At 41.4% G+C, this 16,951-nt stretch overlaps 1 protein-coding gene across 1 annotated transcript; it reads left to right on the forward strand.

The window, feature by feature from the left end:
- Positions 1-800: 800 nt before the first annotated feature.
- On the forward strand, positions 801-16,683 carry ccdc88b (coiled-coil domain containing 88B). Its single transcript, XM_030765478.1, has 28 exons — positions 801-860; positions 1,399-1,547; positions 1,874-1,982; positions 2,699-2,768; positions 3,116-3,174; positions 3,384-3,467; positions 3,791-3,931; positions 4,420-4,562; positions 4,647-4,728; positions 4,954-5,112; positions 5,420-5,566; positions 5,782-5,950; positions 6,048-6,163; positions 6,521-6,595; positions 6,741-7,406; positions 7,807-7,986; positions 8,651-8,991; positions 9,249-9,375; positions 9,485-9,907; positions 10,246-10,407; positions 10,646-10,923; positions 11,271-11,414; positions 12,145-12,331; positions 12,621-12,766; positions 13,113-13,217; positions 13,517-13,665; positions 14,637-14,924; positions 16,607-16,683. The coding sequence occupies exons 1-28, from the start codon at positions 801-803 to the stop codon at positions 16,681-16,683; spliced, it is 4,836 nt and encodes a 1,611-aa protein (XP_030621338.1).
- The last annotated feature ends 268 nt before the right edge of the window (positions 16,684-16,951 follow it).

Below are 16,951 nucleotides of genomic sequence, written 5' to 3' on the forward strand. Positions count from 1 at the left end.
AAAGACCACATTAAGGCCAATGGAAAGCATAAATTCTTGTCCTCGACTACTCAGGACTTTGAAAAATATAGAACTCACAGACATGAGTGATAAGTACATTGTAGGGAAATTCAGATAATAATTCCCTATTCTCGCTAGGAACGAGAGGAACGAGATTTTTATTAGCAGATTGTTGTCAACAAGAGCGGCCTTGCCTCTGCCCTAACTGTCAGGATAGCAGGACAGAACGTAGACCCCCGTACTTCCCTACATTGACCTGCATCTGCAATAAGCAGTTTCACCAGGCGATGGCGCAATAATCGAAATTATCTTCACGCATTTTCGTGTAAGTCGTAGATACGAGGACAGTCTTCAGAATAAGTCGCTCAGTTGGATAAGTATGCCCCAACTGTCTAGAGCTATCTGTAAATTCACATGAGTGGAAACAATTACGTTTGTGCGCTTTCCTCCTAAATGCCCTGCCCTCTTGTGCGGTCACATTCTGTTGTATGTGGAAACACATGAGGTACGGGTGATGCTGACACGAGGGAGTGCACACTAGAGGAACAGTTTTGATGTAATGCACTTTGCGATTCCGGTGTGGTTTCGAAGTATGTGACTAACTACACTGACAGAGGAAGAAAGTAAGGGCAAAGGCACGTTTTAGAATGTTAAACAAGTTTATAAGTTTTATTCAATGTGGTTCCCGTATTAAAGTAAAAGTTATAAAATACTTATGACAGGGGACAGATATATTGATTATTTTGCTGGTTTTAAACTAAGGTGAATACTTAAGATAGGATAGTCAGGTAGCCCAAAAAATGGACGCTAACTTTGCGGAAATGTTAGAGGAATTTATGGGAAGTCCACTTGTTACATGGGTATGTATTTTTTGTTTAATTTACTCATTATTAAATACATTTCATTTAAAAAATAAAAGAGTTAATCGACACTACTTTTGATACACCAGTAAAATTAGCCAAATTAGTATTGTTCTAAACTGATTTAAACCATCCAACATATTTTGTGACACAATTAGGCTAACTTTTCGCTTTAAAATGTCTGTCTGCAGTTAGGAAAAGTAGTCTACATAACTTCGTAACTTCTGCTTTCTTCGCTTCCCTTTGGTTGTAAGAACAAGAAGGGTTTTTCTTTTTGTTTTTTTGTCAAGTGACAATGGTACTCGACAAAAAAATGACACGATAATTTATTCAGCTCGGTTGTAATCATTTTAGCATGAACACAATCTGAAGGTGTAAGAAAATGCATTGCTAATTTACTGTCAAGTTGCTTGGGGATAACGGTCAACTGTCACACTTGGGGTCGAGGCTATTAACAAGGATGAAACTCCCGTTGGACAGCATTTGTTGCACCGTCACAGCACATCTTTACGTATGTCTTCATATCTCTCCCTGTCAGGTACGCCTCTTTAGGAGTATTGTTGATGGAGAGGGTGTGCAGTCTTTGTCTCAGCAGTACATGGAAGTAAATTCCAACTCCCAGAGCACATTGAAACAGTACTTGGAGCTCACCAACGGTGTCTTCCTCAATGAGGTTATGAGGATCATGTAAGGCACAAATACAAAAACATATGTCCCATAACACCATATGTTTAAGTGTACTACATGCACAATTAATATAACACATAAATGTTAAATATGAGAACAAAGACTGTTTTTAGTAACATATTAATGTGATCAATAGGTGATCTGTTATTTTTTAACAGTGGGCATGGGCCAATGGTCACTGACACTATAGAGTATTTGGGGGGATGGCAGGTTAACAAGGGGGATGCATCTTGGTCATTTTGCTAACAAGGGAGGATGGCATCCCCCCTCATCCCCCTACAAATCGCCTACTGAGTTTGATAATAAAATCTGTGTTTGTATTGTAGCGATCCAAACCCAAAGGTTGAACACCTATACCGTGACGTGAGTGATGATGACATGAGAAGAGTGCAGAACTTTTCCACCCTTAACCGGCACCTAAGGTCCTATTATCAAGTGGGTAACAGAAGTACTGTAGTGCTCATAGGAGAATATTCTTTACTAGAGCCAACTTATTATAAGGACTAATATTAGTTCATTTATAGATCGAAATTAGCTGTAAGCATAAATGATAGTAAGTTGTTCTCGTACTGCACTCTAACTTAAGATGTGGAAGAGAGTTTTAAAGTTTTAATGTATGTAAGTAATTACACAGAAAACTCTTTAATCTGTAAAAAAAAAGCTATTTGACATTCAGTATTTTTTGCTGTTGTTGTTTTTCACTAAATAAACTGGTCCATTTAGTTGTAAATTTTTTCTGTGTGGTTATTTGTCACATTGCATGTTGTCAACCATTGTTGTTACGTGGTCATCTTTTTTTTTTTTTTTTTTTTTTTTTTTTTTTTTAGCTCTGTGGTTTCACTTCTTGTTTTGCCCTTCCACGCTCTTAGCTAGGAGTGTGAAGCTGGAGGAGTTTTTATAGAGATATTTTAGACTCTATGTTAGAAGAATTTCTAGAACAGTGTTATATATATTCAAAGACAAACCACTGCAAAGCTACAAGATACACACACTGCTCAGTTTGCTGTATTTCTTCTTGCTGACTTGTCTAGTATTTGTACTCCAAACTTATTGTTTGCCTCTGATGCCAGTCAGCCTGCATGACTCTAATGGAATGTTCTCTCCTTCATTTTCTGTCTGTCATTATCTCTCACCACCTCTTACTCTCTCAGGAGAATTTACAACAGTTGATTCTGATGCCTCTGCCAAATGTAGCCATTTTGGGGCGAGACCCTCTCACAGGTGAACCACTAAGTCCGGGAATTTCTCTGAACACTTCTTCATTTACAGAATCATTAAATGCAAAATAGACTTTCAATATCAGTATAAAAATGAGTCTTTCAATGTTTGATTAATTTTACAAGCAGGGTTTACCCAAGCTTAAGGGTTAGAGCTGGCATGTTAAATCTCCACTATCTGAGTTTATTTCACTCATTTGAAGTGAAAACAGCTGTATTCAAAATAATGTAACCTAGGTATTCATAGTTTGCCACGTGAACTGAACACTGCTAACAGATTTCGGTAATATGTTTTCTACTCGGTTTTGTATGCTGTTCTGTGTTTAGCAACAGTATGTGTGTCATTAACAGAGGCAGCTGTGGAGGAACTGAGAAGACTCCTTCTGCTGCTGCTGGGCTGTGCAGTGCAGGTGACTTAGCTCATGCTCTGACATATACACACACCTCACAGACACAAAAACACACACGTACATGCTACCTCTGGAATGAATGAATGAATGAATAGGATGCAGTGGCTGACTAAATATGTTCTCTGTCACACCCCCTTCTTCTCTCTCTCTCTCTCTCTCTCGCTCTCTATCTATCTATCTATCTATCTATCTATGTTTATTGTTGCCAGTGTGAGAGGAAAGAGACATTCATACAGCAGATTCAGTCTCTTGACATTGAGATGCAGGCTGGTATTGCCACTTGCATTCAAAAGGTTAGTACAACATCGTACACTGCTTCTCTTATGCTTGTCCTCCAACACAGTTAAGATATAATACACAGTTCAGTGTCACACTGAGAAACTCAGCCCACGGTTTTTGCATGTTCAGATACACGGAACCTCTGTTCGGTTTATTATGGGTCCATGAGACTGAGTTGTTGTATTTCAGGGAAAAAAAAAATTATGTCAGAAGTTTGAGATGATAAAGAAGATATGTACCAATGACAGATAGAAGAGATCCTTTTCACCACATGGAACAACTCAAGAAATTCTTTAAATAAAAAATTTCTTACTTGACCCGTGCTGTACTTATCCAGGTGACGCAGGATCCGAGTGCAGTTTTACCCCTGCAGTATGGGGAGTTGTGTGGGCTGGAGGGGGAGGAACTACAGTCTCTTTTCTGCTCCATGGCCCGTCAAATACAGAGCTTACTCGCCCAGAGAGACACACACCTGGAGGTGAGTAAAAATGCTGTACTCACTCACAAAATTGGATCAGACAAACAGCTCTATTCACCTAGGACAATAAGAGAGTGCCGATCCTTTGAAAACATTGTCAGCTCCACTCAAGCAACACAAACGTACACTCAGTTCTGCCGTCGCACGCGCCCTAACGCATAACTGTTCTATCACTCACACTTTTTTTTTCCTAGTTATTTTTTACTCTGCTTGGTTTTCGAGTTTTTAACCGATATAACCAGTAACATCCTCTAGGAGCCAGTTCAGAAGAACTCTCTTTCTTTCATCTTCTGACGATCAAGGTTTGGATTATGGTACGGAGAGGCGGGATTACAGGAGCTTAAGAGAGACTTTTGTCTCAAGCCTTTGTCCCTGTTGTCTGTATCTATGTCTCATTCATTCATTCCTTTTGTCTCTCTCTGTCTCTCTCTCTGTCTCTCTCTCTCTCTCTCTGTCTCTCTCTCTGTCTCTCTCTCCACCTCTCTCAGAGGATTGCGGAGCTGTCACAGGAATGTGAGCTGTCTCAGTCCCATACGACTCACTCCGGTGGGTTTGGTGATGGAGCTCCAGAGGGACTGGCCGTGCAGTTGGCAGACAGCAAGGCCAAAATACGTCGCCTCAAACAGGAACTGTGAGTCATGGCACATGTCAGTGTAAATCCTGATAGAGTGTAACTCCTCTTTATCTCACACTTTATGGTAAAATATTTTAACAGGGAGGATAAAGGGGATCAGTTATTGGACTACAAACAGGAGATCCAAACTATGGAGGAAGAGCTTAAGAAACTACAGCGGGAGGTGTGTGTGTGTGTGTGTGTGTATGTTACAGTATATCTTTCCAAAGTGCTTGTAAATCAAGAATTCATATACATCTATTTTGCACTTCTCTGCATGTGAAACATGCACATGTGTAATGAATTCAGTTCGGATTCTTCGCAGTGGGAACAGTGTAAATCGGCATTAGCATGTGTCTGAGACAGTATCGTTAACGTTTACGTCTCCTGATTCGTTTATTTATTTCAGAACCGAACGCTGCAGGGTGAGGCTCGTGCGAGCCGAGCCATACGGGATGAACTGGACTGTTTGCGAGAGCGCGCAGCTAAAGCAGAGCAGCTGCAGACAGAACTAAAGAACTGCACGCACCGTCTGCGTAATCTGGAACTCTATCGTACACAGTTGAAGGTAGTTACCATGGTAACAGACACATGAGAAACGGCAAAGCAGATAGTTATTAGAAAAGAACCAAACAGAAGAAATCTAATCTTCAAATAGAAATGAAAATGTACGATTCTTTATCATCAGATTTATATCTACTGTGGTGTCGTTGTCATGGAAACAAATTGTTTAACATAAGTTTTTTTTTGCATGGTCTGACCTTATCAGCTGATTATGGCTCAGCTCTGTAACCGCACATCAAAACAAACACTATTGTATAGCTGTGGTAGAATTTTGTGGCATATTCTGTAGTAGTCTCTTTGGACCCCTATAGGAACAGCAGCAGTACTGTGCCACGCTGCAGGAGAACAGGACCCTACTGGAGGAGCAGCTGGCTGATGCCCGGGCAAGGTGCTCCGCACTACGGGAGCTCGAGAGGGACAATCTTCTACTCAGGCAGAAAATTATGGACCTAGAGGGGGTTTGTATTTTTATATATATGTGTGTGTGTGTGTGTGTATATGTATGGCTTAGAGAATGGACAAACAAACTTTTTTCTTATTACAAAATGAGTCTCCAGCTAAGTCGGTATGTGGTATGTGGTGTCTAAATGATATCGCTGGGTATGCACATTTACAGTGTACACATTTCTAATTTGTCTGTTCTGTGTGTGCGTGTGTGTGTACGTACACTCAGGAACGTGACACAGAGAGACAGAGGGTCGATGAGCTTCTGGAGTATAACATGAGCCTGCAGGTGAAGTTAAAGTCTGAGACAAACATGCCTGAGACCATCACTCATAGTATGGCCCAGGAATTACTCCAAGCACAGGTGGAGTCTGATGAGGAGCTCAGTGCAGAGACAGGTAGGAACATCTTGACTGTCTCCCTGTTGTCGTGGCAATATTATTATTAATAACACGACATTAACACAGCCTCTGTCTCTGTCTCTCTGTCTCTCAGACCTGAAACCCCTTAGTGTAGAGGTAGATGAGGCATCGACACTAAGGCTGCTTGGAGCTGAGAACGAGAACGCAGAGTTAAGGAGACGGCTGGAGCGTCTTCAAGCTGAGCAGGAGGTTAGGGAACATGGGTCAGGGCTCACCGAAAAAAAACACTGTTCCCCATGCTGTTCATGTAGCCTTCGTTTATCATACACATGACTATAAACAAGTAACACCACTGTAGTTAAACGCTTACATTTTACATTTGATATGCCAAACCTGAATTTTCTGTGATCCGCTAAAATTTTTGTACAAGAAAAACTCACTACTCTCTTTCAGAGCTAGTCTCGCACTGATCACTCTTTGTCAAAATCAAATGAGTATTGAATGTCCCCCCTTGGTACTTACATTGATATTATCATCACAAAGGTATTGCAATTGAGTAACTGTTTGAATCATTATGGTTGTGTCTCATGGGCCAATGTTCTTCAGGAAAAAGAGGAGCTTCAGAAACAGGCAGATAGACTAGCGTGTCTGGAAGAGGAATATCAGAGCACACTGACGGAGGTCAGAGGATGCTTTCACAACACATTGATGTCCATACATAATATAATATACTGTGTCCAGTCAAGTTTATATTCCATTTTCTAGTGAGGGACAGCTATTTTTGAAGTTCCTGTCTGATTTTTTTGCACTGTCTTTCAACTGTTAGCTTCAGAACATGAGGAATGAAAATTCTAAACTTAAGAAGTCTCTTGAAGAACTGAAGAAAACGCATCAACTGAAGAATATAGAGGAGAAGAGATCAACAATAGAGGAGAAAGGCAATGAAAGACAAGTGATACAAAGAGGAGAGGGTGAGGGAAAGGACATTATAAAAGAGGAGAGACTCAGCGAAAAGGAGAAGGAGAAAGACATTATCAGACACCCGAGGGAGGACGCGGAAGGAGAGGAGGTTGTCTGTAAAGAGAAAAAGGACGAAACAGGCAATGAAGGAGAGATAAAGATCAAAACCAAAGAGAGAGGAGAAGCAGAAGGAGAGAAAGAAACCAAGAGAGAGGGAGAGAGCACACATGAGAGGTCAGTGAAGGATGAAAAAACCACAGTGGCCGAGAGACCAATTAAGGAGGAGAAAAATGAAGATGGAGGAGTGAAACAGATGGAGGAAGATCTAAACCTGCCTCTCACTGCCCAGCTCCATCAGGCCCTGGAGGAGGCTGATAGACAAGCTACTCTGACCCAGGAACTGCGCACAAAGTTAGGGGAGCAAAGTAAGAAAGCACTGGAGGCTGAGCAGAGGCTGGTTCTTCTGGAAACTGAGACCCAGAGGCTGCGGAAGACAGCAGAGAGCCTTGTAGAGGCCAGGAAACAGATTGAGGTAGAGTCTTGTCAATCATTGCTACTAAATAAATCAAAAAGTAAAAGGCAATACACTGTCAGTGAGTGCTGCTAGGCAACAAACAGACATAGAATGTCATCTATCATTGCTACTTGCTCATAAAATAGGAGACTTTACTCTCTTAGTCAATGTTATCGGTCAATCAGGCAAATAGAGGCTCTATGTTGTCAGTGTAAGCCAATTGAGGAGAAATATAATAAGCTAGTTATCCCATTAGAAGGTCAGTTGTGTGACTCACTCAAATATACAAAGATTTGAGTGATGTAAATTATCCGCAGAAAAACATGTTGACATTTTGTTGTCATAAACAAATAGTCTGAAGTGCTCTCTCATTCATCATGTCTGTGTGTGTGTGTGTGTGTGTGTGTGTGTGTCTCAGATCCTGCAGTGTGAGTCTATGCAGCAGGAGGAGGAGTTGACGCGTCTTCGCAGCCAGGTGGAGCTCCATAAGATGGAAGCAGTGGTGATGAGACAGCTGGAGGGTGAGAGGACAGCCCTGGAGAGAGAGAGAGAGACACTCAAAGCTACTGTGGACTCACTCAGAGCCGCAGTACGGAAGGTAAGTCTGGTGAGACCGAAGAAACCGGTCATACACAATTATAAATACGAGTCCATTTCTACTCTAACCCATTTGGAAAACAGTTTAAAGCTGTAGTGTCAGGGAAACTTGATTTCAGATTTACATATTTTATATAGTTTCTCCTCATCAGCTGAGCCGGAAATTAGCCAGGATAATACTGCGTATACAGAAAAGCATTTGGCGTGCATGCTTGAAAATACTTGAGGGTTAAATATTGTGCCCAGGACAGCATTCCCCAACCTATTTATACATGCTGTGCAGTTTGCAAAACTTATGAAATCTCACAGCACATTACTTTCTTAGCTGCAGACTACAGCTGCTACTACAGGCAGCAGAATCATAATTGCCTGACCTAATCAAGAGGAAGTCAAGCAAGCAACATTCTAAATCCTTTTTGGAGTCTAATTAAACAGCATAGCTTTTAATTACAGTGCTGTTTGGTTCTGTGGATGAGGTTTGTTGTTTTTTTTTTATCTCGTTTTAACATAGCTTCAGAACTTTTTAATATTTTGAGGATCTTTTCATGGCACAGCTGACTTTTGTCGATTAGCCATCGATTGGCCTGGAAGGAAATGGCTAGGGACTAGGTATAATATTTTGAATCGAGTCATTTTAATGAATTGTTTTATCATGGTCCTTATAGGGTGATCAGTTGGAGTTTACAAACCAAACACTGAAGGCGGAGCTTGAGCGATTAGGAAGGAGCTTGGAGTCGGCCCGGAGACGGGAAGAGGAGTTGGAAGTAGAGTTGAAGGAGGCTGCCACAGAGGCTGAGACTCTCAGCAAGGGGCGGGACCAGGCATTATTGGAAGTGACACGATTGGAGCAGGAGAAGGAGGCATGTCAGATTGATTTAGACAGCCAACGGCGTGAACAGAGGCAAAGAGAGAAGGAGATGGCTAGACTCAGACAGCAGTTAGAAAGCACCAACTCGGCTCTGGAGCATGGCAACAAAAGAGCCTACACCCTGGAGGCGGAACATAGGTATGATCGACAGTAACAATTTCAACATTATTCTCTCATCATTCTCAGCGACGCTTATTTCATAGACTTGTGCTGCTGCACTGCAGTACTACTGAATCAACTGATCAGCTTAATTCATCTTAAAGACTTTCACAAGTTGCGTCAGTTGATGTCTGTCAAGGCCACAATGAATATATGATACTGTTAGTGGATGAGGAGTAGTTTTAAAAAAACAGTTTACTGTACTTTATCATTTTTCTTTTCCTTGCCCTCTCTAGACGTGTGTGTCAGGAGTTGTCCCAGTTAAAAGAGACCTGTTCTCAGCTTGAGGAGCAAGTGAAAGAGAACCAACAGCTCAACACACTTAACATAGAGAGCAAGGCCCAGATTAACTCTCTAACCCAGGTCTGTTTGGAGTGTGAAGAGAGTTTTAAAAAATATGTACACAAAGGACAGACAAATAGAGAGACAGTTTATGTCTATATTTCATAACATTCTTGTTCTCCTTCTCAAGGATCTAGCCAATGAGAGGATCCGTTCCCAGGAGCTATCCAATCAGATTGCCCAGTTGAGTCAGGAACTGGAGGCATTAGAGGCTAAACTCAAAATGGCCACCCCTCTTTCACCACAGCCGGCAGAGCAGGCCAAAGAGAGGCCTGAGGTGAAATCAGTTTCCACCAGCACAGACACAGGGGTGATGGAGGACTCACATCCTGAGAAAAAATCTCCACTACAGAGAGGAACTTCTAAGGAGAGCTCTGAAGCTCATATCAGCTGCCAACATCAGATCACAGACGGCCAAAGTCCAGCACTGCCAGAATCTGTCTGTACATCACAAAGCCCAGCAGAAACAGGCAACAACAAACAGACACATCCAGAGACGAGCATAGCAGAGAAGGAACCTCACAATGAGAGAGTGTTCAACATGGAAAAAGAGGTGTGTGTGTGTGTGTCTGTCTGAAAGAAATCTGGATATAGTTTCATATTAGTACACACAGATGGACATATAATGTTTCTCTTTTGGATCATCCTTTGTTAGTCATTTGTGTGTGTCCATTTGGCAGTTGTATAAGCACTGATGTTTGGCATTAAGTGTGTCCTTTTGTCTCAGTAGTTCGGCCCATTTACTTGAGTTACAGCACAGAGTAGAGGCTGAACATTCATTTGGTCTTTTTTCACTGCTCCACAGAGTTTTTAGCTGATTGTCTATTTATTGCTTCAGTAAACCAATAAACTGCCTATTCCTTGTTCCCGACTCAAAACTCGATCTCTCAGATTGCAGCGCTACAGAGGGAGAAGGAGGTTGCCCTGTCCCAGCTTTCTCAGTCTCAGTCAGCCTGTGACCTTCTGAGAGAACAACTAGACACACTGCAACGCCAGTCCATCTCACTACAGGAGAACTGCACCAAACTACAGGCCCTGAACACCAAACTGCAGGTCTGTATGTGTTTGTGCCAGTGACATGGTAATGTTCTTGGACTCTGTGGCTGATGTTGGTAGAGTATGTACAGCTGCTCCGATTCAAAGGGAAAGGCTTATTCTGTGTGTAAAAGCTTAGAGATGTGATTTTCACTACAAATGAATGAAATAGTCTGAGTAAAACCATTGAAGACCTTAGCAAGACTGCTGGTATACAGGCTACTGTAACTTTGTCCGTTGTCCATTACTTCCCTAGTTAGAGCATGCATCCCTGAGCTCCCAGCATGCCTCTGTGTGGGCACGTTGCAGCGAGAGTGAAGCCAGGTGTGCAGCTTTGGAGGCAGAGGCCAAAGTGTGGACTAAAGAGAGGGAGGAGTCAGCTGCCCGCATGGAGAGTTTAAGGCGGGACCATGACAGATTGACAGCTCTGCAGCAAAGGCAGGAGACAGAATTGGAGGAACTGCTGGCCAAACACAGTCAGCTTAAGAGTAATTCTCGCAGTATGGAAGCCCAGCACAAAGAACTGGAGGGCAGGTAAGGTCACCTGCACAGGCCTGTGTCTGAAATTACCTACACTTAAATCACATGTCAATACAACACTATGTACTAAATGGAACAAAAATCCATTATGAAGTTTAGAGCGGCTTAAAAAGGTTGTTCACAGGGGAAATTTAACGTAAACGATGATTTAACTGAAACAACACCATAGACGTGTGAAGACTAGCAATAATAGCGTCTGACCAATTCAGAGCATGCTACCATTACCACTTCCTCTGCTTTGTAAGGAAAACAGTTTGTGTGCTCCTCACTGAGGCTGAATTGTGGTGTATTTTTTGTGTACCTATATTCAATAATCTTCTTTTTGGGTTGTTGTTATTCAGGTACCAAGAACTGCTGGAGCGCAGAACCCAGCTGGAGGAGGGAGAAAAAACAATGCAAGAAGAGAGAGAGAAGATAGAGAGATATGAAGCAGAGCAGGCAGAGAGAGAGAAGGAACTGGAGAGATTGAGGAAGGACAATGAGAGGTAAGTGAAAATATCTCATAACCTGATTGTAGTTGACTGTATTACCATAATATAACACTTTAGGGTCCAGTGTAACACAAATAGGTCATTTTAGCCATGACCTTAAAAAATGCAGAACGAGTACCTTACTTCTCTTCATATGAAATTTATGGTGATGGTGAACATACCGACAAAGAAACCACATGACTCAGAAAAGCAGGGGGAACTGACTTGATTACTCAGTTGAGTGAGTAATGTCACACGATGTTTTGAAGCTTGACCGAGTTAGTCCCTAATATGGTCACCGATTACCTTCACAAATCATATTTAGCTATTATGAGGGAGGTCAGTCTGACCTTCAAAAGATGAGTTGTATTCAGTCAATTTGCATGTTAGCACATTTTTTTTCATATGGTAAAATGAGTACGTTTGGTACATCAGTTTTATCAGTTTACCCTTTGTGATCCATGGTATGACTGAAATCCATTTTATTTGCCATTTCCAAATTTTACATTGTTGTACTTGTCCATGCTTGTTTTCCCAATGAGTAGTCAACACAATGTACAGTATCAATATACGATACAGGTCGCATCTAATAGGTAGACATTTATTGTCACAAATATTGTAATTTCTAACTTAGGATGAATTTAAAATAATCAGAGATATTATGTATGTAGTGTTAGTTACCATGCCTGACATGTACCTGTAGTGTGGGATTAAAGTAAGGAATCGGTTATCTGAATGGCGTTAGGTTCCAGGCCTTGCAGAAGGAATGGGTTCAGGTGCAGTCAGAGCTACTGGCCCAAGGTTCAGTTCTGAGAGGTGAGCTCAGTGCAGCTCAGCTGGAACGGACCCGGCTGGAGGGGCAACTGAGCACCCTGAAGGAACAGAACCAACACCTGGACCTCAACAACGTGCGTCTCACCAGCCAGTACCAGGTCTGATCCAATTAAACTGTTTCATCACACTTCAAATTAACGCAATGATTTTAATATAAAGACAGCATGTAACTGATTTTAGTATTAATATCAGAAACAATACATAAATTAAATTTTTTTTTAAATTAAATTAAATTTCAGTGCAAATTTCACATAGCAAAGGATGCAAAACAAACAGATGAAATATCTTACTTATTAATGACAGTTTGCACAGTGACTTGTAATATGGATAAATGTGATGTATAAACATGTATGTGTAATATGCTAAACGTATCTATGTGTATTGCAGCTTCTGACCCAGTTAAAAGGGAATTTGGAGGAGGAGAACAGGCACCTTGTGGAGCAGAACCAGAATCTGGCCCGGGAGAACCGAGCTCTGTTAGAACGCAGTTTAGAGAGCCGAGACCAGCACCATTTGCAGCAGAGAGAATACATGTATGTTCTTCACAAACAAACAAACACACACACACACACACACACATACCTAGAGAACACCTGTAACACACCCACTGGGCACCATTTACAGCATGGAGAGTGTCTCTTTGTTTACACACACCATGACTGGCAGCATTTACAGCAGAGAGCAAACCTGTCTATAAAATAAACAAAGAAAAAAACACACACACACACACACACACACACACACAGAAAAGTACCACATCCAACACTTACCTTTTAACTTATAACCTGACACAAAGTTACACAGCTACTGATACAAATGAACCCGGTTCCACAGAGCCCATCCCACTCATCTCTCCCTACCCTCCTTTCTCTTTCTTAGGGACAAGCTGAACGAACTGCGCAGGGAGAAACAAAAGCTTCTGGAGAAGTTGATGGATCAGTATCGGGTTCTGGAGCCCGGAATGCCCACGCCAAACAAGGCTAAGTACGTTTTGTTTACTTTAGCCCTCTGCTTCTGTGTCTTACTGCATAATGTCAGAGTCATTTACGTAACCTCAAAAACTCTGGCCCTGCTTTAAATCGTCCTTCAGCTTCAGTTTGTCTTTTTTTTTTTTTGACAATCTTCCCTTTCATCCTATCTCTGGTCTCTGTCTCTCTTTCTCTCTGTCATCCATCTTCATTTAACCAACTGCCTCTTTTTCATTCTCCTCACTGTGTTGCTGTGTATCTCTCCCTCTCTCCATTCCCTATTTTTGTCTCTCATTTTCTCATTTTCCTCTGTAGGAAGACCAACTGGATAGCAGACCGGATGAAGAAATTGATTAAGCCTCGTGGAGTCAGGGAGGGTAAGGTTCATTTCATAGCTGCTGGAAGCATAGAGAATCTCGCGGACGCCAGTGATGATTCCCCCTCCTCTCCCGCTCCACAGCAAGGTGAGACACTGTAGTTCTGCAGAATCTCACAAGGCCGCGCTACTAACGTCAACTTCAGTGCACTCACATAAACTTCAATACGTTTCATACAGATATGCAGTACCACCGCTTGATTATCTTTACAAAGACGCATATGAGCTCAGTAATGTCTCATCAAATATATATTTTCTCATTATCAGATATGTCTATACCATCTTACTATAAAGATCAGTCATCTTTCCTTGCTCTGGAGCAAACTAGTCACAAGTCACTGCTCTAATTTATACGCCAGCAAATGTATAAAAAGGTGTGACAAGGCTATTGTGTTCGTCCTTTTTCTGTGTAATCTTTCTGTCGTTATAGCAACTGTCATTTAAGAACAAGGAAAAAGTGCTCAATTTATTCAACTGGCCAATATACTTAAGTGTCTGGCAATCACATACCGTGTAGTTTCGTGGAAATCATTAAAGGCTTGTCATTAAAAAAAGAGGATATGGTATGAAATTAGGCTTTAGAGGCCTTGCTATAACATATATATGGTCAGACATAATAGGTGTTGATGAACAATGTCGAGGTCAGGCTGTCCTTTTAAATGTAATTATGTTTACAATATAGCCTAGTATAACAGCCTCTGTTTTAATAAAACTGGCCACATATTAGAGACAGGAGTAATCACTCATTTTTATTCAGTATTATTCTTGGCAAACAAATGATTTGTAATTCATACCTTCGCAAAACAACTGTTAGTCCTAAAATATTGGCCTAATGAAGGTTTTAGTAACCTCAGATATACTTGTTATTTGCCATTGTGGAGTGTTACCTGATATAAGGTACACAGCTGAGTACCTCATAGGTGTAACTACATCACTGAATAAAGCACTTTTATGAATGGCTTTCAGCTCATCAGCATTGAAGACCTGTGCTATCCATTTCATAACAGCCATCAGAATTACATGTATCTAAACTCACAGTGTTTCCTCTCATTTCTCCAGACCCGAAAAGCGCCCCCGTCTCACCCACCCCACTGAGGAGAGTTTCCTCCCAGCCTGAGTCAGACGAGCCACCAAAATCAGCATCGCGCTCCACGCGACGGAAACTAGGAAGCTCGCGGCACGGCTGGGGGCTCGGGCGGGGCAGGGGAGGCCTCGCGTCCCAGTCCTTCAGCCCTGGAGACAACCGTACCCAACCCAGAGTCCGCCTACGGTCCGCGCACAACGCCCTGTGGGAGGCAGAGAGCAGTCCCACACCCAGTCAAGACAGCCTGAGTGAGGAAGGCACAGGTAAGGAGGAGAGGGGCGAATCAGTGAGCAATAAGCAGATAGAGAGGAATGAGGAGGAGAGAATCATGGAGGATTTATGATAGAAGGAATGAGGTGAAAGGAAATTAAACATCAGTTAGTAGTTACAAAATAGGTATTTTTTTTTTTAGTCATCCCCATTTCTGTTGAACACGTAGAACAAGGACTGCCATTTCAAAATACATGAGTAACCGGTAATTCAATTGACAGTTTGAAACTGGAAAAGGAACCCCAACATTTATTTAGTAAATCAACAAATGAAAGAGCCATACAGAAAAGAAGTAAATAAACAAAATATAAATCAGCTGGGAAATATTCAATAAGACAACTGACAAAACTAATTTGAAATAGATTTGAAAAGAAAACAATCAGTTAATGGATGTGCACATGACAAAAGACAAGCAACTGGGAGATCTAAAGAAAACTGTCTACCTACATAGAACCTATGAAGAGACTCCAGAAGAATCAGACTAAACTTAACTGATGGAGGGCGATTCAAAGGTTCATAGATATGAGCTTCTCACATCACTTGTAGTCTACACTTGTGAGGTAGTTGACTACATTCAAATTGGTTGTTCATATGTAGTAGGTGCGGTTGAGGGAATGCCTAGCTGAAGCATTTGCCACAAAGATCTGTTAGTAGTGTTGTTCAACATACAGACATGCTAGCATGTCTAAACTACCGACACAATTGGTCATATACAGTCCACTCTGAGAAGTTTTATCCCTGGAATTCACAAAGTTTGTTCACCGGATTTTCAAAAACTATCTACTAGTTCTGACAACACATTACTGAGGACATGCCTGACCATTCTGTGCTACATGGTGTCCAAGGACATGATATTACCAAAACCTTTAATAGTTTCCTTACTTGGTATTCCAACCTTGTGCATATCTTGTGGTTAATGCAGACACAGAAACTGTTTGTCCTCAAAATATTTGCCCTTCTAATGAGATGCTCTATCTGATTTTGCCAACCATATTTTACTGTGTTTGTAGAAGAAGGCAGATATCTCTTCCTCCATTGTAACAGTGGAGCAACAAGGGCAGTCACCAGAGTACATAAAGGTTACAGTGTACAGATATTAGAGAGAGGATGCTCTATAGACGGTGTAGAGACAGCAAATTTTGGCAAACAGCTTTCTCAACCTCATCCTCAGTTGTCGAAATGTTTATTTTGTTTTTTTGCACTCATGTCAGCTTTGATGACTAAACTGTTGGCTGAAATTTGTTTGTGGATAGATAGAATATTTGTAGAATATTTTGATGTTTTTTTCGATGCCCGTTCGCAGCCTTTTTGAAACCATCTGTTTTTAGCACCATGTCACTCGTTTTGGAGAAGCTGATAAATTCAGCAAAAAAAAAAAAACACACCTTCATTTCTGCTGGAATATCCATTTAAAATGGTAAGGGAGACGAGGAGCAGATAAAGAGAGTGAGGGGGAGACGAGATGAAAAGAGAGGGCCATTGTGAGGCGATGAAAGGAGTGTAGGTGCGAGTTGGAGAAGTCATGGAATATTTTCTTAGTATGCAAGGTTCCTTTTTCATCGTCGTTATAAATAAAATAATGATTTTATGAAGTACGACTGAAACATTGTCAGTTTCCGCTGAAGACATTCATTTACCTTGAGTGTGTGTGTGTGTGTGTGTGTGTCTGTTGTAGCTGAAAGTGAGGAGAATCTTGCAACAGATCATCACTCTGATCTCAGTCGAGTTTCATCAGGAGCTGAGGGTCAGTAAAAGTGTGTTGAATATGAAACTGCATTTATTAAAAATCTACCCAGACACTTCATAAACAATATTACAAGAATACAGGCAATTACGCACATTATAACCAAAGCTGTTTTTTTTCCCTCCTGTTTAGATTCCCATTCGGCTTCTGAAAAAACACAGGATTAAATCACAAATAGGTTGTGCCTCATTTCCTATGCCGTTTAATAAGGGGCAATATATTCATGCTGGTAAAAATTTCATCCACAACATCCTCCTCTCATGTATCTCAGGTTAT

The sequence above is a fragment of the Chanos chanos genome, chromosome 2 (assembly GCF_902362185.1).
Source record: "Chanos chanos chromosome 2, fChaCha1.1, whole genome shotgun sequence".
NCBI lineage: Eukaryota > Metazoa > Chordata > Actinopteri > Gonorynchiformes > Chanidae > Chanos > Chanos chanos.